General features: G+C 44.8%; 7 protein-coding genes; 2 read left to right on the forward strand and 5 right to left on the reverse strand.

Annotated features, from left to right (window-relative positions):
• Positions 1-114: 114 nt before the first annotated feature.
• Positions 115-1,462, reverse strand: GSBLH_T00002622001 (uncharacterized protein; the record flags this gene model as incomplete). The annotated part of the gene is made up of 2 exons (XM_013041099.1): positions 115-1,398; positions 1,430-1,462. The coding sequence occupies 2 exons, from the start codon at positions 1,460-1,462 to the stop codon at positions 115-117; spliced, it is 1,317 nt and encodes a 438-aa protein (XP_012896553.1).
• Positions 1,463-1,948: 486 nt separating this feature from the next.
• GSBLH_T00002623001 (uncharacterized protein) lies at positions 1,949-4,092 on the reverse strand (the record flags this gene model as incomplete). XM_013041100.1 has 1 exon in its annotated part: positions 1,949-4,092. The coding sequence occupies one exon, from the start codon at positions 4,090-4,092 to the stop codon at positions 2,242-2,244; it is 1,851 nt and encodes a 616-aa protein (XP_012896554.1). The 3' UTR covers positions 1,949-2,241.
• Positions 4,093-5,564: 1,472 nt separating this feature from the next.
• On the reverse strand, positions 5,565-5,891 carry GSBLH_T00002624001 (uncharacterized protein; the record flags this gene model as incomplete). XM_013041101.1 has 1 exon in its annotated part: positions 5,565-5,891. One exon carries the CDS (start codon positions 5,889-5,891, stop codon positions 5,580-5,582), a length of 312 nt encoding a protein of 103 aa, XP_012896555.1. The 3' UTR covers positions 5,565-5,579.
• Positions 5,892-7,831: 1,940 nt separating this feature from the next.
• On the forward strand, positions 7,832-9,700 carry GSBLH_T00002625001 (uncharacterized protein; the record flags this gene model as incomplete). Its single annotated transcript, XM_013041102.1, has 3 exons — positions 7,832-8,683; positions 8,713-8,985; positions 9,017-9,700. The coding sequence occupies 3 exons, from the start codon at positions 7,832-7,834 to the stop codon at positions 9,698-9,700; spliced, it is 1,809 nt and encodes a 602-aa protein (XP_012896556.1).
• A 3,097-nt stretch (positions 9,701-12,797) lies between these two features.
• On the reverse strand, positions 12,798-12,893 carry GSBLH_T00002626001 (uncharacterized protein; the record flags this gene model as incomplete). Its single annotated transcript, XM_013041103.1, has 1 exon — positions 12,798-12,893. The coding sequence occupies one exon, from the start codon at positions 12,891-12,893 to the stop codon at positions 12,798-12,800; it is 96 nt and encodes a 31-aa protein (XP_012896557.1).
• A 15-nt stretch (positions 12,894-12,908) lies between these two features.
• GSBLH_T00002627001 (uncharacterized protein) lies at positions 12,909-13,139 on the reverse strand (the record flags this gene model as incomplete). The annotated part of the gene is made up of 1 exon (XM_013041104.1): positions 12,909-13,139. One exon carries the CDS (start codon positions 13,137-13,139, stop codon positions 12,909-12,911), a length of 231 nt encoding a protein of 76 aa, XP_012896558.1.
• Positions 13,140-13,603: 464 nt separating this feature from the next.
• GSBLH_T00002628001 (uncharacterized protein) lies at positions 13,604-15,002 on the forward strand (the record flags this gene model as incomplete). Its single annotated transcript, XM_013041105.1, has 3 exons — positions 13,604-14,194; positions 14,224-14,470; positions 14,512-15,002. 3 exons carry the CDS (start codon positions 13,604-13,606, stop codon positions 15,000-15,002), a joined length of 1,329 nt encoding a protein of 442 aa, XP_012896559.1.
• Between the last annotated feature and the right edge of the window lie 6,801 nt (positions 15,003-21,803).

Here is a 21,803-nt window from a genome sequence, read left to right on the forward strand (position 1 = left end):
ACCCTGCGGCGACTGATCGATCACCGTAAGTTGTCCAGTACTCGCCATGCACGAAAAATGATCAAATTCCTACCGAATTCCCGCGATTTTTGTACTCCTAACAAACAAATCAAATCAAAGTTCATCATCTTTTTCATTGTCTGAAGTTTCAGTTTCAGTTTCAGTTTCAGACTCCGATTTTGTGCAGGGCTTCACAACCCTCACATCGCTCTTCTTCTGCATGCAAACATCCTTCGGCAGCAAGGTCTTCACATCCATCACATATGACAGTGCAAAGCCTCCAACCAACAACGCCACCGTCGGAACCAACGCCACCACATTCAGCAGCAGCCACATCGTCGATTCCGCCTTTCGCTTCATTCCCTCGTTCCACTGCTCCAATTGCTGCTTTCCCTCACCCAGCACGCGGCGCAGCTCCTCCGCGCTCTTTCCCACCATCGGCTGCACCTTCGACAGCGTGAACTTCCCCGCGGGATCCGAAAACAGCGCCACCAATTCCTTCGCGTGGCGGTTTCCTTCCAGCTGCGCGGACTCCAGTTGTTTCCGTGTTTCCCCGAACAGCTCGAGCAGTTTTCCCGCGGTTACGCGCTCCTGCAAGAGCTGCTGATACGCCGCGGCACGTGCTCCGCATCGTTCCTGGAATTTGGCGAGGGAAACTTTTCCGTTTTCGTCTGTGAAAAGAGACACGCACTCGGTGCGCGCTTGCTGCCACAAATCCGCGGCAAACTCGGTGACCGCGGCATTCCCGCGGGTCTGGAGTGTCTGATGCGTGGATTGGAGAAGTGTGGAAAGATATGCAAAGAGAGCGGAGAGTGGATCCATGATTAATGTGCGGAAAAGAAGTCGAAGCGTGGAGAAAAACAGAACAAACAGAGAAAAGAGAGGCGTTACAATCGGGGAAAACGGAGACACCACCGGCTCGACCGTCGCCACGCAGCGTTCTTTGAGCTCGTGGAGCGACTGGCGATGTTTCGGCGGGATAGAATTGGAATTGGAATTGGAATTAGAAATAGAATTCGAAGAATCGGCGGATTTCGATTTCTTCGAAAAAGGATTGGGAAGAGGGAGCGAAGCGTCGTCCTCGATGTGTTCGGAAAGGTAGGGTAGGAATCGATAGCAAATGCGAGCAGAAATGTCATGAGAAAACTCGGTCATTCGAGTAAATACATCAAAATCATCATCGTATTCAGGTCTCTCGCACTGTTCTTCCGGAATGTAGTAATCCACAATGCGCTCACAAACGTCAAAAACCTCGCCCATCTTTTGCTTTACTGCAAGGTTGAGCGAATCGCGTTTCGATAACCAATTATCAACTTTCTGGGTCATAGCTTCAGGGGCATATGCTCTGAAATAGGTATCCACGGTAGAAAGAATGCCAGTTTTCGAAGTACTTGCATTCTACGAGTCATGAGGTTCTGCGTGTACTTACCCCATTCACCTTCACGTTGGGTTCTGTTTGCATTGTTCTACTATAAAAATAATGAAGATGAAGAAAAGGGCGTTACACCCGTACTGAAACTCCCTTAAATAAAAAAGGCGTAAGAAAGGGAAGGAAGACGAAATGGATGGAGATAGAGGTGGAAATGGAGTGTACTTGAGTAATTTCATGTTTTGCACCATTCAGACGTTGTGTACGGAAAATGTGCATTTTGTGCGGCAATAAAGAATGGTCGGGGAGAGTGTTGTACGATATCTGAAAGCGATGTGTATGCTTTAAAATGGAAAACAATGAGAGTTGTTGGGGAAGTAGATGTTTCTGCTTGTAATAAGAATAAAGTAAGTATGAAAATAGATGGATTACCCTTTTTATAACTTAGAGAAATGATTTTCGAAACAAATGGGCTACGTTGAATTCAATTCGTCACAGGATCCTATCTCTCCTCCCATTTCCTAGCCATTTTCAAGCCATTTTCAAGCCATTTTCAAGCCATTTTCCAACAAACACTCCATTCTAAACCTGACAATACTTCCGTTCAAACATCCCTTCCTGCATGCGTCCGCCCATTACATCCACCAAATCCACCACAACCGACTTCATCGCCGTCGTCTTCAGTCCCGCGGTTAACAAACGCACACATTTCCCGCGGAACTCCTCACTCAGCCTGCGCATCAAATCCGCATTCGACGCGAAGAAAACTTGCTGTAACGCCTGCGGCAGCAGATTTTGGAGGGAGATTTCCGCGGGAATCAGCAGCTGCACAAGCTGCGCGACGACATTCACCTTGGTGCGTGACGACACACTCATTGCCGCCATCTCGAAGCCATCGAGGAGGATCTGCGGATAGAGGGCCGAAACCGCGGGGAACGTCTATTCTCAGAAAGTAGAAACGTGGAAACCTGGAGAAGGAAGAAGATGGAGCGGAGGAGAAGGCGGATGAGCTCGTCCTCGTTGATTCGCTGCTGGCTGACCGCCAAAACGAGCTGCGTCATCTCGAGCACGTCCGTCGAATTCGATCGAATGCGGTCCTTCTCGCCTTTGAGCAGCGTGTACTGAATGCGTAGCGCCAGTTTCACGCTCTCCAATTCGTTCCCGATGCGATGCGTCTGCAGCGTCCACGACAGCAGCGAATTCACCGCGGTTAACAGACGCTCTTTCTCATTGGCTCCCACCAGCTCGTAGCACGTGCTCAGCACCGTCTCCACGACATGCAGCGCTTCCTCCATACACACCGACGCGCTGATCAGTTTCCCACACAATTCGCAAATAACCGCGGTATTCACGGCGCCCAGCGCGCCCTCGGCGGCCTGCACGATTCCCTCCAGCAGTCCCGCGGTTTCCCGAATCACCAGGAGATTCGGTTCCTGCGAGGCGGCGGGAGAATTCGCGGAAGTTCCCAGCGAATTCGATGGAATGAATGAGGCGTTCGATGGAACATTCGATGAGGAATTCGAAGAATTCGATGAAGAATTCAGTGAAGAATTCAAAGAATTCGATGGAATGAATGAAGAATTCGATGGAACATTCAAAGAATTCGACGAAGAATTCCCGTTTCCCTCCCACTGCAGCATTCCCTCCAGGATCGTTTTCCCCGCGGGGATCAGCGAGTCCGCCAAAGACCGCGCTGCTTCGCTCTGCGTGCAGCCCGCCAAAACGCTCCGGGCGTTTCGGATGGCCTCGATTCCCGCGGTAAATGTCGCGGTCACGTGCTCGTTCGACGCGGGCGTTTCGCTGGAAAGGAGGGAAACGAGGGCGGGCAGCGGCGCCAGCAGCGAGTTCAGAACCGCGGTAAACTGGGGAAGCGCGTCGGCGAGGGGAAGCGAAGAAATGGCGGCAGAGGCCGCGCGAAGAAAAAACCCGCGCAATTCTTCGCTGTGGAATGCGAGAACCGCGGGGAAAAGCTCCATGAGCTGATGGATTCGGTCCAATCCGAAATGAAACGCCGGTGCGTCCAGTAATCGCATGATGTACATGAGGAGGCGGGAAGCCATGGATTCGGGTGCCCGCGGGAATGCCTCCAAAATGACGGCGAGCAGTTTTTGGCAAAAATCGGGGCGAGAAAACGTCCACTGGTCGAAGGCGTAAAAAATCTGCAGTCCCGCGACTAAAAGCGGGACGTTGGCCGCGAGGGCGAAAAGGTGGGATCCCACGAAGTACAAAAACGAGTCGTAGGGCGTTTCCAGGGGCGTTTCAGAGATCAGTTCCTGCTTTGCGTCGGGCGTTTCATCGAACAGAGAGTCGGTGCGCGCAAACAGCGGGAGAAACTCCTCCTCGATCGCATCCACGATTCCACAAAACAGGTAAAACACGCTCTCTTCCCGCGGGTACGACGCATCCCCCGCGGTTATCACGCTCAACAGCTGCTCCGCCACCGGTGCGATTCCCGCGGGGGAGGACGCAATCGCGAGAATCAAATCCTGGCTCGTCTGCCGAAACCGGTGAAACTCCTCGTCGAAGTCCCCGCGGGACAGCGTCCCCGTCTCGAAATAAACCGCGGGGAGCGCGCACCGGTCCACCAGCAGGCGGATAATCGCGGGAATCACATCGGGCGATAACTGCGGAATAACCGCGGTTTGAGTAAACAGCGCGTTAAGCGCGTCGACCGCCAGCGTCGCGTGGGAGTACGGTAGAATCGTGGAAACCGTGGAAACCATGGAGAGAAGGAGGGAAACGAGGGGATTGGCGGCCTGCGGCACACAATGCAAATGATTGGCTATGAGCACGTGGATCGCTTCAATCAAAACCACGCGCACCTCCGGACTCTCCAGAACCGCGGGGAGAAGCGGCTCCTAAACGTAACGCCCGGCAAGGGAGGAAAAACCGCGGCTAAAAGCGTTTCCACCATGCACTGCAGCGCCTGCAAATGATTGGCTGGCAGCTGCGCGGCCGCGGGGGACGGGATCGATAGAATCGTGGAAACCGTGGAAACCACGGTGGAAACGATGGAAAGAGAGGGAGAAGGCTGCGCCAAAACGCTGTGGAAAACCGCGAGAAGAAGCGAAAAAAGAGGCGTGGAGGGAATCGAACTCAGCGAAACGCGCAGACTACTCGATTAGCGATGAAACGCCCGGAAGAACCTTTTGGTGGAAACGGAGAAACCGGGAACCGAGTTGTTGAAGTAGGAATCTTCGCCGAAGCCCCCGTCTCCCTCATCAAAACCGTCGAATTCGTCGAAATCGTCGAAACCGTCGAAACCGTCGAAACCGTCGAAACCGAGTAGAAACCAGGAAGCGATGAGCTGTCCGAGACACTCGACGATGGCTTCGTTTTGTGTGAGTTGGGGAAGGGGGAGGGAGGTGAAGATGAGCTCGCAGCCGTGGAAGCAGAAGGCCTTGAGGGCTTTCCAGCGAGTGTCGAAGAGGGTTTGGGGTGTGTAAGCTGGGTGTAATGGGGAAGAAAGTGTGGAAACTGAGGTAATTGGTGAGTTTGTGGAGGGTGTGTGGAAGGGTGGCGGAGATGTGGAGGAATAAGGGAGCTTCGAGTTTTTGCTCTTCGCAGAGCGAGAAAATGTTTTCTGTGCGTGAAATGGAGAAAACAAACAGAACGAAGGAAGAGAAGGTCGGGAGACGGGTGAACGATGGACAGGGCAGCGAGCAAGCTGACTATTGAGTCCATTATGTGACGAGGATAAGAAGAGTTGCGTAATAAGAGAGAAATACAAGTCTCGTAAATTGATTGCATACGCTCTGCACTTTGTTTGTAAAGGATTCGACTATTCCATTCGAATAAAGGATATTATTTGGTTCCAACTCTGGTAAAAACGTTCCACCAAGATTTTCAACGCTCCAAAGAGAATCGCGTCATTTAGAGACCCAGAATTTAATAAATATAGAGTCACTTCGATCGCATTCTCGGAATTCTGAAATTCCTGGACCCACTGAAGTGCTAAATTTTGGTTTCCTATTCTATTACGAGCTGCCAGCAAAACAGTACCTCCCGCATTGAGAAAGATCACTTCCAACGCATGTCTCAAGTTATTTGCTATTTCTTCCATTTCTAGTCCTTTTTGCTTAAAAAAGGTGAATCAATTGCCTTTTCTTTCTGTGCAAAAAGGTCTTCTGAAAAAGCGCTTGTTTCAACTCCCCGGCAGAAAGTGGAAAAAACCGCGGTATCCAACAAACAATCCATTCTCTTCCAATCGCTATGTTTCCTTCTCCGAATAGACTCCCAGCGCTTCTAGTCCCTTCCATGCTGCATACGAAGTGGCAATCTTGACGCTGCTTCCCGTCCCTTCTCCAACAAGCACATCATCGACTTTGGCTCGCACATGAAATCTGTTTTCGTGCGTTTTCTTCACATCAAACTCTTCCTTTTCATATTCCAATTTCTTTCCTTGCTGAATACACAGTTTGTGAAGAACATTCCCAAACTCAAAGCGAGGGAGCTTCGAAATGGGCAATTCGAAAAGCATTTTCTCATTTCGAATTAGTTTATAATTATATTCATCCGACATATTGGGTTTGGAGCGTGTTTTGCGTAATGGAATGGCTTTGAGGAGCGAAGTCCTCCAATTCTGCGTTTCAAGGAAGGAAATGAGGATTTCGACCACTGTATTCACATTTAAAACTGGAAATGAGCAACATGATCAAGACATGAACTGGGATGTGTGCATTCCGCATAGAATTCTTTGATTGGCAGACGAAACGACGAAACTCCCAATTCAGAAGCTCGCATTGCGCTTTGATTCTATGCGTGTGATTGGGGTAAAGACAACGACACACTTTATTCACACTCCGATCGATGAAACCCCCGATCACATACACTTTGGAGGGATCGATGGAAAGAAGCGGATCGGATGCATCGGGAGAAAGATATATGAGATCGGCAGGTGGGAAAACCTGCTCTCTATTGAATGAATGGAAGGAAAAAAAGAGGGGAACAAGGATTCGGTGTGGAAAGTGGCTTCCCAACGATCGGCTCGCGCGTTCGCGAGATGGGAATTGGTGGAAGGAGAGTGGAGTTAAGGAAAGGAGAATGAAATGGGGAAATGGGGAAATGGGGAAATGGGGAAATGGGGAAAGTAATAAAAAAGGAAATGAATGACATTAATGATTTCAATGATTTCAATGATTCAATTGATGATTTCAATGATTCAATAATACACTTCAATAAAACAATTCAATAAGGATATCATTCCACAAATATGTAGGGAAATGTGCTTTGAAGCCACTTTATTAGCATTATGAGCAAAGCACAACTGCTTCACCAAACTGTTCCGCTCCTACAAACATCACAATTCAAAACAATTCCCAGTACAAAATCGGTCATTTTATCCTGATAACCCACATCAATAGCAATTCTCTGTCCATATTTCATTCCATCAAGAAGCGATTGCTGCTTCTCAGCCTCTACCCATCAAACAATCAACAAAATAAACAACCGATTCGGCGCTCCTCGTCAGCAGTAGCACGCCGTTCTTCTTTTGTCATATTTGCATATTTTGCATCGCGCTCTTGCGCTTCAGCACGTCGCTTTCGTTTTCTACACACTCAATTACCAGAGAAGCGTCAAACTGCAACTCCCTCGATTTCCTTTTCTTTTTCTCCTTTGCATATTGGATCCTAGATATAATTCAACCATTTCTATGCGCACATTTCCTCTTTTGTGAATAACGGCTTTTTAAAAGGTTGGGCACTATCCACAGCACCTTCCTCCTTTGATAAACCCACCGGATGTGTGAATTGGCCGATTTCAGTATTTGCGGTTTCACTTGACCCACTTCCAGTACCAGCTTGACTTGAGAGCATGCGAATTCGAGTTAGTGAAGAACAAACAACCCGTTGAGAGTACCGGAGGGCAAAACAAAGCATAAATACTCTTTCTCATTTTGCCTCCTGAAACGCCCAGATTTGAGTATGCGTGTACAAGACACAGTTTCGTACATCGTCCCTATTGTGAGTGTGCTGATAGCAACGCTCTTTTTGTTTTTGAACAGGAAAGCTGCAACGAATTTGAATCAGGTTTCTTTTCTTCAGTTTTCATGTAACAACTAGCCTACTACCCTACAAAAAGGAGTGGTTCCAATTCGAGAAGTGGCAAATATTACGATTAACCTGGAAGACAAACTCATTGAAGGAGATGCTACAATCTATTTGAACATTAAAGAGAGAACCGATATGATCGTTTTGAGCGCTGCAGAACTGCTTTGGGAGATGTTTTCGGTTTCTCTCACATCAGAAAATCAAGAGCTGATTCCCATCCACAGTTATGAGATAAGAGAACGTAGATTCTGCTTTCTTTGTCAGATCATCTTCAGAAGAGCAAGACGTTGTGATTCACCTGGACTCCGCGCTCTCTCCAGGTCTCTATGCGCTGCGAACCTTGTACGTAGCAGTTATTCGAACCGATCTGATGGGTTGTTATCTGAGCTACGAAAAGGGCCAGCCCTTCGTAATGACCCAATTCGAGCCGAACTTCGCCCGAACTTTTCTCCCCACATTCGACGAACCCCACATCAAAATGGTTTTCGAGATGACGTTCATCACTCCTTCCAACCTCACCCTTCTTTTCAACACTCCACCTCGCTCTTCCTCTCCCATTCTTCTCGAATCCCGTTCCGGAACCCTCCTCTCTTACACACAAACCACCTTCGAACCCACTCCTCCCATGTCCGCCTATTTACTTGCCGCGGGAATTGGACCCTTCCAATCGATCCACCAAAACACACGTTACGGAGTGAAACTCTCCATCCACTTTCCGCTCTGTACGCCTTTCATTCCTCACGCACTCTCATCGATAGGGGCGAATCCCCGCGATTTTGAATACGCTCTGGGCGTTTCAGTGCACGCCTTGGAGTTTTTCCAATCGAACATCGGCGAACCGTATCCCTTCTCGCACTTACAGGTGCTTTTGGCGCCCAATTTCGCGGCGGCCGCCATGGAAAACTTCGGGCTCATTCTGATTCGCAGCGAGTATCTCGCGATCCCCGCGGGGGAATCGAACGACGACCTGAAACGGCGGATTGGCTACGTGCTGAGCCACGAAATCGCGCATCAATGGTTCGGGAATTTGGTGACGGCGCGCGATTGGAGCGAAGTTTATCTGCAAGAAGGCTTCGCGACGCTCCTGGGCCACCGCTGCGTGGATTCCCGCGATTCTTCGCTTCAGTCCACGGCGACGTTCTTCGCTGCAGATGTCGCGGAGCTGTATGAATACGACGTGGAAGCGAACGCCGTGGCGATCAAGCCGGAGCTTCTCTCCGGTAAGGACGCCGTGAATAGTTTTTCCGCGGTTTCCTACACGAAAGTGAGCGAGAAAGGGGAATTGAACCGCAGAGCGCGCTGCTGCTCGGCGCCATCGAGGACGAAATGGTGGAAATCGGAGGTCCCGACGCGTTTCGGAAGTTCGTCAACCAGTTCGTGTGGACGTTCCGTTACAACAACGTGGGGAGTGAGGAGTTCCAGCGACTGGCGGCCTCGTTTTGCGGGGAGTTTCGGAGAGAAGCGCGCGTGGAAATGGAGAAACTGGTGGTTTCGTGGCTGCGGGGAGCGGGAATCCCGCGAATTGAAGCGATTCGCACGTCGAAAAACAAAATTGTGCTGATGCAGGTGGCTGCGATTGGAGGTGGGTGATGGATAGAAGCGGTTTGTGCTTTCGCAGAGCGAATTCGAATCGAACCGAGAGACACAGAAGCACAATTCTCACTTTTATGTTCCCCTTTTTATCGATTTGTATCACAATTCCACACAAATTGGGACGCTTCAAGTCAATTTTGCCACAAAGACGAAAGAAATTCTTTTACCGCCTCATGTTTCCACGTTTCTACTTCGAACTTCGAAGAACATTCCGGCCATTCTGAAACAAAACTCCCCCGAATTGTTGTTTTCCTCCATTCCATTCGAAACTCTTTCCAATGACACACTCATTCGAGAGTTGCGAAGTCGATTTTATCTTCTACGAAATGGAGAAGATTCGGTTTCCACGTTTCTCCAATTCATCACACGTCTGATGGCGTTTTTCGACTCTTCTCAGCAATACCCAGTAATTATCATCACACAACTTCTTTCGATTCTAAAAGAACTTCGGCTGACTCTTCGTGAAAATCTTCCGCTTCTCCCGCGGTTCGACGAATGGATTCGGCGCCTCTTCTCGTCGTACCGCGACTCTCTGCTGCAAAACAATTGGAACGCCATGGATTCGTTGCAGAAATCCGCGGGGAAAAGCACACTCTTCTTCCTTCTGTGGGTCCACGATTCCACGACGGAATCTTTCATCGATCGCCGATTTGGCGGAAAATCGATCGAATTTTTGGAGTTGGGATAGGAGAATGCGTTTCGATCTAGTGAACTTCCTGGGGATTTCCAGGAAATGGCGGCGTTGCGTTATCTTCAAAAGCAGATTACGCAGGAGAATTATAGGAACGAGATCGATCGTGTTGTTTCAAAGGTGTATGCGAATAAAAACTTCAATGTAATAACGCCGTTATCCTTACTCGAGACAGACACGATACTAGCTTATTTGTTTGAGTGTGTATTGAAGGAGAATTCCACACTGTATACGCAAAACATTCTCTATCTCTTTGCTTATTTGAACCAAAGCATATCCTTCTGAACCGAAAAGTGAGCAATGCAGCCTTAACGAGAGCCGTTTGTGGGGAAGCAGACAGCAGAAACAGTAAAAGCAAATGCTGAAAAGCTCGTGAAAGCATTTGGAACAGGGTTTATTTTGAAAAAGAATGTGGCTAAATTCGCACTGGCCGGAGTGGGAGAGGAGTGGATTCAAGTATTGGAGGAATTACGAAGATTTGCACCGTCCCAATTCGCGCAAACATTTGAGGAGTTCGAGTCGAAGGTCAGAGCAAAGCGTTTTTTCGAGAGATATGTGGGAACAGAGTTGATGAAGTTGTTTGGGAAGTTTAATGTTTGTTGCAATCTCTCGTCGAACGCTAGGGAAATCGGAGGAATCAAACAAGGAAGCGATGACTGCTGAATTCAGTGCTTTGCGGATTCTGAGATCGACAGATGATTCCTCATAGTAAAGTGAACGAAGAACGCATAATAATATAGAGCATAGGGAAATAACTTATCTCGGGTTGATTTCCAGATTCACACAAATTGATATAACTAAACAGCCCCATAATAAAAGAAAGTACTAGTAATACATAAAATTGCCCCAAGAGATTCCTTGTATAATTATATGGGAAATACGTTATACCGATTGGATCTTCACATATTTTGCAAGAGCAACGTATACATCTATATGTGAATCATAGGACATAAATGCGTTCTATTGACGGACTTAGAGAGAACTTTTTGAAAAGGTCCAGACAAGTTCACTTTTTGAAGATTTGGAATATCTATATCTAATACTAATATAAATGCAAAAGTACTTTCTAACGTTACATGGCGAGGCTCGCTGAAATTATCCCATTCAGAACTAAGGATAACTGACAAACTAGGCAGATCTAGAATGATGAAAGGAAAATCGATGAACACTAACTTCTCATAGTTAGGGAGCAAGATAAATCATTTCTTCCAGAGAGGGCGCATTTTCCAAGCTTTAATGACTGTAAAGAAGGAAGATCTATCCAAATTAGAGTAGTTAATTAATGTTAGTACTTTCAATTATTGTATTCACAGAATATCGAAATGATTGGTTACCCAAAGTAATATATGTGAGGTTTGGAAGATCTAAATCGTATCTCCTCCTTCCGGTAAATACCATTTATCACAAATGAACTACAACAAAAACACCACGATCCATATTCAGTAAAACCAACAGCACCAAATTGAATTGCCTGCAGTTTTGGTAGATTCTTCAATTCAAAGTCTCCAGCAAAATCACTGAAACTGAATTTACCAATTTGAATGGATTCCAATGATTCACAATTCAAAATGTGGAATGATTTCGATTTATCATTTCCTGAAGTATTCTTTTTCTGCGTGAATGAATTCTGGCCGATTTTGATCGTTTTCAATCGATTCAATCCATCGATTTTGAATGTTTGCACTGATCCAAAACAATCATTGCCGATTTCGATTGATTCCAAATTATACAACAATGAAACATCCCAATCAACCAATACACAATTGTCAATCAGTTTCAAATGCTTGATTCCGATATTCATTGGTTTGCTTCCATCGCCTTCATATTTTTCATCAATAATACTTTCAATACCATTACACCATTCACATTCATTCACTAATTTACCATATCGATCATACACTTTTCCACTTCCACATCGATTATCATCACACCAATATCCTTCATATTCAATACATCCATTATTATGATAACTCGTTCCATATCCAAATCGTTTCCAGTCGATCATTATACCCTTGTACACCAATATTCCATCATCATCATACATTTCACCATATCCAAATGGAGTTCCCAACTTGTTTTCTGTCAATACCAAGCCTTCAAATCGACTTCCATGATCCAAATCCACTATTCCTTCCACTACTTCTATGGATTGTTCTTCATTATATGAAATAGCACCAATTTGATGATTTCCAAACACTTTCAACACTTTCTGCTCATTGAGGGCAAATCCTTGATTCATCAATACTCCATTATCGAATTGCAATACTACACATTCTCTATTACTCAATATGAGTGAAATCCAGCCATTTGGTTTCATTTCTTTACCCAAACATCCCTGCACATTTTGAATGATTAAACAATCAATATGATAGTTGCTAATAACAGAATTGACAAAATCAGCAATGTTTTGCATGGAAATGAAAAGAAATATGGGAACATGGGTTTTTATCAATAATCTATCATTATTTCTCGATAGAACACACGTCATGGATTATTGTGTATGGCTTTGATATGCTGGTATGTTACAAACTAGAATACATAGGATAAAACCTCATTTTCTCCACCCACTCCTATTTTCTTTATTTCGGTGCTTTTCCATCTATTCATATATTCTTGTGTTATTTTCAGATACTTATAGCTATAATTGTAAAATATTACGCATTTTGATCACCTTTACTCTCTCATGTCAGAATGGCTGTTCTATTAAGTCTAGAATGGATATATGTTCTTCAAAATATATCAATTATGTGGTAGTTGATCTTGTTTTGCAGCAATCGAACTCACAATAGTGAATACTGTTAGAATGGTTTGATTCGTAATAGAGAGTATGGCAGTAGTATGTAGAATGCAAAATCCATCATTTCTATTTGACAAGTGGATTATTGTATTGATTCTCTGTTGATACTTCGATTCTCTTCTGTCACAATGATCATCCATATTGAGTACAAAGAATGATATTGCAGAGAAAGGAATGTGGTTCATAGATTGAAATGGTGAATAGGAATCATAGTATCATTAAACAAAACAATCGATTGAATAATATGATGGATGGAATCCATGAATCCTATGAATGAAAACCTTGCTTTCTATTTGATCAACAAAACAATGTGAAATACAATGTGATTAACATAGCAATAGTATTAAATAAACAAGTAATATTGAGTGAATGAATGAATATGCCATCCATCATAGAGATCTCTTCCACTCACTTCCACTCCATCTTTCCATTCCACTTCGCGAGTAGCAATCCGAGTTTCTTCATCGATCCAGTATCCTCGACCATTTCGAAGAAACAATTCTTTCGATTCATCATAAACGAATTCACCCACATAGAGGGGAATTCGATTCGAAGCGGTTGTGTTGTTTCCGTTTCGCTTTCATTCCGACATGGTGGTTCCTTCGATCCACCCAGTCCGATCTTATCCAGTTCAATCATCTGCTTATTGCTAGAATAATAGATCAGCTCCAAATTCTATTTGTTTCGCATCAATGCTACATCTCAGATTCTCTTTCCTCTTTCCTCGTCGCAGATGTCGTTATGAAGTCCAGAATGTCCGACACGCCTGCATCCTTCAGTCAGTAGTACGATACTTGGGAACTCTGTATCAAACACACCTACTTGGGAGTCAGATTGCGAGGAACCGACACAGGGTAGTTGTTTCGGATTCTATAGTTACAAATAACCACGATTTTTAGAATTCACAGTTCTGGATGTATTACTGAAGCACTTACTTCTCGAATTGCTGGTTGGTGGACAAATAATCCTAATCGCCTTGAAGAAACAAACGCATATTCGGCTCTATTTTGCCAACCAAATACAGAGTATCCGCTTTTCGAATCAACGCTTCGTGTGGAGGAAAGTGCACTGGCAGGCGAAAGCCGCACTGTTCTCAAAGTAGGATGGACTTTCTTGTTAATCATTCCTTTCAAAACCCCGATGTCTGCGCAACGGTTGACGCGGGTCTGTCGGAGAAGGTGAACATGCTCTTCGCAGGCACCACGATCGCGAACGGGCTGTGCAAAGCGCTGGTAGTGCGAACCTGCATGAACGCAGAGATCGGAAAGATCCAGCGCGCCGTCATGGACGCGCGGGAAGACGAAGAAAGGACCCCGCTCGGGCAGAAGATCGGCGAATTCGGCGAGTGGCTGGGCAAAGTGATCATGTGGATCTGCGTCATCGTTTGGATCATGAACTTCCATCAGTTCTCTGATCCCGAATTCGGCGGTTTTTTCCGCGGCTACATCTACGATGACCTCAAATTGGATGTTTCCACGTTTCCACGTTTTGACGTGGTGAAGATCTGCGCGTTCTGCAATGAAACAATAATTGTGTGGAACGACGTGACGCCGAAATTCAAAGCGGAGGATGAGCGGAGGGATGCGGCGCGGCACCGATTTCTGGGCGACGCTCGATTGGGTGAACGGCCGTCTGGAGCTCTCCTGAATGCGCAAATCGAGTCGGGCTGGCGGGGAGGACCGAGGAAATCCGCTGTCCGCTGCGCAGCTACGACGGTCCGCAGCATTCTGGCCACGCGATGCTCGTTGACGGGGACGCGTACGAAGCCATCGAGCAGGATCTCTGTTTCATTGGCATGGTCGGCATCAAGGATCCCGCACGCGTCGAAGTCCGCGACAGCATCGCGCTGTGCAAGAAGGCCGGCATCCGCGTCTTCATGGTCACTGACGACAATCTCGTCACGGCGGAATCCATCGCGCGCGATGTGGTCATTTTGCAGCCCGGAGAAGAAGCGGAGGCTTCGTTCGAAGGTTTCTCCGTTTCTCCGTTTCTCCGTTTCGGTGACACGTAGCGCGTGAGTTCATGAAACTCCCTCGTGAGCGGCAGCTTCGGATTTTGGCGGGTCATGGGGGTCGCGTGTTCGCGCGTTCGGAGCCGGTGCACAAAAAGGAACTGATCAGTCTGCTTTGTCAGATGGGGGAGATCACGGCGATGACGGGGGACGGCGTGAACGACGCGCCGGCGCTGCAGCAAGCGGACATCGGCGTGGCGATGGGGGTGAGCGGTACGGAGGTGGCGAAGGAGGTTTCGGACATAGTGCTGGTGGACGACAACTTCCGGACGATCGTGGTGGCGATCGAGGAGGGCCGGTCCATCTACCAGAACATGAAGGCGCTCACCCGCTATCTGATCAGCTCCAACATCGGCGAGGTCGCCTCGATCTTCTTCGCCGAGGGAAAGACGAAGAGGTCGACGCTGTGGCTGACAGCTCGAATCACCATCGAGATATCCAACGTGCTCAATGCGCTCTTCGAGGACTGCTGGAGTTGTCATTCCATGTGATTCTCCTCGATGAAGTGGCAAAAGCTGCTTGGAGAGCGATTACGCGGTGAAAGGAGAGAAACGGTTACAAATGGAGAAGGAGGAGTAATTGGAGTGATGTGTTTGTTGAATACAGTGGAAGAAATGGTTGATGTGCAGGAGAATGGGAATAGGCAATTGGGTATTTACAAGGAAAACGATGTGTGTGTTAGTGAATTGGGATAGGATCAATCATCAATTTAACTCGACCTGTAATATTTTGAATCTGGATATTCTTTTTTGTTTCTATCAATTGCTGTGAATTGATTGATTGCATACAAAAATGTTAATGATCCAAATGGTATCCGAACTAACAATAGAAATACCGATAGTAAATACAATGATCACTGAATGGAATGGAATAGAACGAATAGATCTGATGCTGGATATACATTCCTATTTAAGGAACAAGATCAGCTAGAATCGCAGAAACATCTATGATTAATTTCCAATCAATCAAATTATACTCCAAACTGATTTTTCTTTTACATTCTCGAATGAACGGCCAATGAATCTTGTAGGCAGATTAACATATTGAAGATTGGGTATATCTTAGCATTATAAAAACTATCATTATTTTTATATACCTTCTAAAATTAGCAAACGAGGATTTACAAAACTCTTCCCACCAGATGTGATGGATGTTAAATTTGGAAGATCTGCATTTATACATTTTTTAATTCATTAAGTACTTTGCATTACTAATCCACATGATTTGTCATCTATTCCCGCGAGAGCACCATAACCGAGTGTAACGGATTGTAATAATGGAAGATCTACATCCAATATTTCATGTATATGTATCCATACTTTCTATTCTTGCTATTGTGAAATCGCGTAATACAGAATTACCAAACGTTATGAATTTCAGATTTGAAAGATTATTAAATTCAAACACTCCAGCATAATCACTGAAACTGTATTCACCAATTTCAATGGATTCCAATGATTCACAATTCAATATTTGGAATGATTTCGAATCATCATTTCCCCACCAATTCTTATCCTCTGTGAATGAGTTGTTTCCGATTTTGATCGTTTTCAATCGATTCAATCCATCGATTTTGAATATTTTCACTGATCTACAACATTCATCGCCGATTTCGATAAATCGTAGCCACTCGAATCGATTCAGATCCAACACATTCAAATCGTTACAGCAATTCGATGAGATCGTCAAATCGGTCACTTGTATATTCATATTGCACAATCTAGCAGTATTTGTGACGAATACTCGATAAGGACGAGAGTTATATTGCGGAGCAAGAGGATTTCGACAAGTTCTAGGAATTATAACTCTAGATAATGACGACATTAATGTCGGTATTGTATTTCCATTTTTACACCCGCTCATGCTATTCCTCACTCCATATCTCCCAGTGTTATCCGTATCTATGTCTTCACCTTCTTCAGTTATTTCAGCGCAACAGCTTCCGTTTATATGTCTGTAGTTTAACTCTTCGTGGTATTCTAGATGCTCTTTTTGTGCCAAAGAAATTTGAATTTGCAGTCCATCGTCGTGTTTAATAATGCGCATACTATTAACTTGTTCCAAAGAATACTCCAATCGTTGACTGAAATTAATTCGGCTGTTATCATAATCAATAACCTCAAATGGATTGTTTCCATCCCTTACTGATAATTCTGAGCGGCTGATCGTAGTACTTTGGTCTCTAAGATAATTTACTCTACGAACTTGTGTTATAGTTACTATTCATTAACATATTATTTTAAGCGAAACATTCTTCACACATATAATATTACTTTAGGATAATTTGAAAATCCAAATGGATACTCAGTATGTTTTGTTAAAAATAACAAATCAACATTACTTTGTATATTTGCTATAATATTGTGTAAGGATGCATGTATAGTTAACAAAAAGGGTATCGGTATTTGGATATCGATTATTATTCATTCTGAGCTTGCCCATATATTATTACTTACATTATATACTTCATTTTATATTAAACTATATAATTTAAAATTGTGAGTTTGTATTGGAAGAATAGAAAATAGTGGTTATTTTGTACCATTCCAAAAATACAAATTCGGTGTAATATATGTGAAGTACTGTTATGTTTATTTCCCTCGTTGTTAATAATGATTAAATGTATTGGAATCAGTGAGAGATATTCTAATCGCTTTTGTTAATCTGTGCTTTTCGTGATATCATGAGCTTTAAAGAAATTATGAAAGTCAGTTGCAGTTTTTGTATGCATTCAAATAGACCAGTGAATAATAATAATCACACAGATTTTGTGAATATTATTTAAATGTGATAGTCTTTTGTGGGTGTTGAATGATATTAATCAATGTTATTATCACTATATCGATATCGTCTCATTCTTATTAATGATATGCTTTGTAAGAGGATGCTCTGCGAATAGTGATCTTCTTTTTCTAATATGAATCTTCAAAAAACAATGCCTCACAATTACACTTTGACAACTGAATTCAAGTAGATTAGTTTCCAATAGACCGATCTTCTCTTTTTGCCTTGATAATAATGGATTGACCATTTGCTTCAATGTTGTATTCAAATTAGTGTTGCTGCATATGATATGATAGCACTATATTGAAATAGAATCTTATCTAGCCGACCCTTACTTTCTTGCTAGAAGTATTTGCTTATATTAATTATGATTTTTTTACCCTTTATTACTGTTTAACACTAGCAGTTTTATTCAAGAATAGTATCAATATATATATATATCGATGTAATACAAGTAATTGTTAACCCACATAATAATGTGCTTCTAGCTGTAATACAAAACCGACAACTTATTATCCTTGTTGACCACTTATCTTATTACTTGCTACAATGCGAGATATTTCTATGTGTATTTTTGCTCTTTGACATAAGGGTTAGTCTTTCAATAATGTGATTCTCTGTGAATGAGTCAAATATGAGGTTTTGCATCATATTCCAGTAGTAGGGAAAAGGCGAATAATACGCGGAGCCCAAAGTCGCCCCTCCGACCTCATCTACGAGAGTGCGCGGCTCAAAGTCGCCCCTCTGACCCCATCTTTGTTTTCGCGTATTCCCGTCAGAACACAAAAGATCCCCCAAAGTCACCCCTCAGACCCCCTCAACTGGTACCTTGATTTTTGCGTTTCATAAGAATTTCAGCACTCATGAGTAAAACACGAGTGCTGAAATGTGCGATATCCATGACTATTATGGTTGTTATTGCTGGTCAATGTGATCATTTTCTGCCATTTCCACTATTTCCTGCCATTGCCTGCCTGGCTACCTTATTGTCCATAACAAGAAACGCGCGGAAACCCATGGCTGCCATTTTCAGCCAATTCCTGCAATGTTAACCTGACTTCCATTGTAGGCCATGGTATCCATGGATGTGATGGGGCAACTACGTTGCCCCGGGAGGAATCTTCGATTCCTCCCCATTGTCTTGTTGACTAAGGTAAAGAGAGAAAGACCATGCACTACTCCATGCTTATTCAAGGCTCACCTACCAACGGCTCATTTACATGGGTTAATCCGTACAAGTACAAGAATCCCTATATCACTTCCATGACTGTCCTGTTTCATCCTAATGGTTCAATGTTTAATAACGTAGACACGACCAATGTGGTTACTAACAGCAATGACGAGACTGTGACGATCCCTGCTGGTTATTACACGATCAGTGAGATCATTGCCTTGCTCAATACAATGTCTGACACGCTGTTCTCCATATCTACGAATGCCTCGTCATTCGGTTGTATCTGGATTCAGTCCCCACACACGATTGACTTCACAGATGCACCTGACATTCGTGAGATCCTCGGTTTGGAAGGACGAACGATCATTCTGCCTTCTTCGTTCTACGGTTCGAACGTGATTGATATCACGCGAAATCGCCAAGTGATCCAGGTCTACTCGACGATCGTGCGATCATCGGACCTGAAGATTGCCAACCAGAACAACAACCTGCTCACCACGATGATCATTGACGATCCAACGGTTGATTACGTGCGAAGTGTGGAAGACGTGTGTATTCCAATGATCACTCGGTTTGATCAATTGATGTTCGTGTTCCGCGATATGGAAGGCAAGATGATACGACTGAATGGTGAATTCGAACTCCAGTTGACGATTGAAGACGTGTACGAGCAAAGTGAAAATAGCGTCACTTCTGCTAATCAGTTCTCCATGATTGAAGTGTTCGGTAATACCACGAAGAAGGAAGTGAAGCTGGACAATCCTCTCTCGTTCGACCAGTGCTACATCTCGTCTGTGTCGTTGTATACGGACTTCGTGTTGCACAACGTGCCGACTGACCAAGTGGTGCTAATCAATGCTGGCGCTACGATTCAAGAGATCGCGATACCACGCGGTGCATACGACATCGAAACGATCATTGCAAAGCTGAATGCAAGTGATGCCCTGTTCGAATTGGTGTATAGCGGTGAGAATGCGTTCCACATCACGGTAGATCACTTCTACATGATTGATTTCACGAATGCACCAGAGATCAGGTCGATCCTTGGTTTCGAATCGGACATCTTGGTGAAAGGAGTGGATAACCCGAAGCGCTACTACCTGTCTTCCTCGTGTAATCACGTGGTTGTTACTGATGACAGGGAATCGCACATGTTGACATTGCCTGTCGGTTACTACACGTTCAGCGAGTTCATCGAGGCTGTCGGTGCTGAAATGGTGAAAGTGCTTCCTCTCATATCCATGACGATCGAGGATGATCATGTACGATTCAATGTCCAAGCAGACGGATGGTATTTCGATCGATCCAGTGTTGACACGACGATCGATGGTTTTGGTTGGACTCCATGGTTCAAATTGACATCAACGGTACGCAATCTGTGCATCGAACGACCTGTGGAAACTTCGTTCAACCCTGAAAGCGATTCCCCTCCTGATATGACGAATGATCAAGGTATGGGTGGTCATGCGTACATAGGATCAAACACCTTCATTGCGTATGACTGGAAAATGCGTACGAATGATAATCGGTTCCTGCTAAAGCCTCTCGCGACATACACGATGCGTTTAGCTGATGGTTCAGTACTCGATAGTGGTGAATTCTACATAACGGAGGATACGTCTACCCCGATCAAGATGAGTACTCTTACAACCACATGTTTTAATGAGCTCAATGCTCGATATGCGAGTGCTATGGAGCTACCTCCATCTCACCAGAATGCGATTGCATGGACGGTGAATGACAATAGAGAAAGCATGTCATGGACTGCGAAGGACTATGCACCAGAATTGGAATTGCATATCACATCGGAAAATACAGGTGACTTGGTGTCATCGAATGGTTCTTCGATCGGACCTTGGTATTCCAAGGATAGTATATATCACACGAGAGTGTTTATCGATACGACGAATTTTATACTTGGAATACGTGGATATGGCGAAAGACCTCTCACAATCCAACGAGGTCATTATAGCGCTATTGATATCGTGAATATGATCGCTAATGTGATCAATAAGATATATGTAGATGCATCTCTCGGAGGGTACTTGGTATATGTCATTGCAGATAATGGTGGTCGAGTACGAATGGGATGTCGAAATGGTACAGAACCACGATTCATATTGTTTTGTGATAATCCATGTTTCAAGATTATACCCGGACCATACGCTGAACCAGGTGGTGTGTATCTGTCTTGTTATTTCGAGTTTTATCGCAATTACTACATCAGGATGCCCGAGTTGACATCACCTTACGAGTTTGCGATGGCAAACATCGATGGTCTGAATGTGACGAATATGATCAAAGGTAGTACGTATTCCGATCGTGCTGTGTCGATCGAATTCATACAACCGACACGTGTTACGTATGTGAGGAATGATGAAGTTGTTGTTCCATCATTGGCTACCTTCGTTGACTGGGAACAATCTGAGTCGTACACGGCTAACACAACGATTCGCTTCCCGTACGGAATGATGACACTGGACGAAGGGGGAAGCAGTGCTTCCCCCGAGACTGATATCACGTACACGGATGACACGGTGAACCACACGTGGACCATACCATCACGATTGACACAGGCTGACATGATATGGCGCATGAATCAATGTTTTGACTCGGCTGCACTGAAGATACGATGGAAAGCTGAGTCAGATGGGTACTACATTCACGCAGACTACGTGTTCTCGTTGAGTGGCAACCTGGGAACCATCGTTCCCGCTTCAGGATCGCAATCGCATACATGGCGTATCCCTTTCGACGATGGTGTGTACTATGCCAACTATGGTCCGATGGTTTCCGAGTATCCTGTCGATATCACGAACGGTCTATCGAACATACAGCTGTATTGCAACATCGTGAAAAGCAAGACGATACCACTGCTTGCGAATGTCCCGATGGACAGCTTGTACAAGAATTACTTCTACAAGAATCGCATGTTGGTACCATGTTCTGAATTGCTTGATCGCATCGTGTACGAATTGAAGGACGAAAATGGTGACCCGCTATCGTTCATTGGGAACGTGTACCTGATAATCGGCTTTACTGTGATAGATAAATGAATCTAGTGTTCAACATTGCTCGAACGTACGAACATGAATTCACGAGTAACAATCTCATCAAAAGTGACATGGTAATCGACAGAGTGACTATGAAAGGCGATTCGACTGGCACCTGCCTTGTCCTTGATCGAGTGAACAACATGCAAGAACGACGACAGTTTCCGTTGGTTGTACTGAACCAACAGTGTACGGAGAATGCACACATGAACGTCGTGGTACCCAAAAGTCGCAAATGGTCATTCTCGTTGACCGATAAGACTGGTGCAACGATTGCCTTA

Source organism: Blastocystis hominis, assembly GCF_000151665.1.
Source record: "Blastocystis hominis, Singapore isolate B (sub-type 7) whole genome shotgun sequence assembly, scaffold_2".
Classification (NCBI taxonomy): Eukaryota; class Bigyra; order Opalinata; family Blastocystidae; genus Blastocystis; species Blastocystis hominis.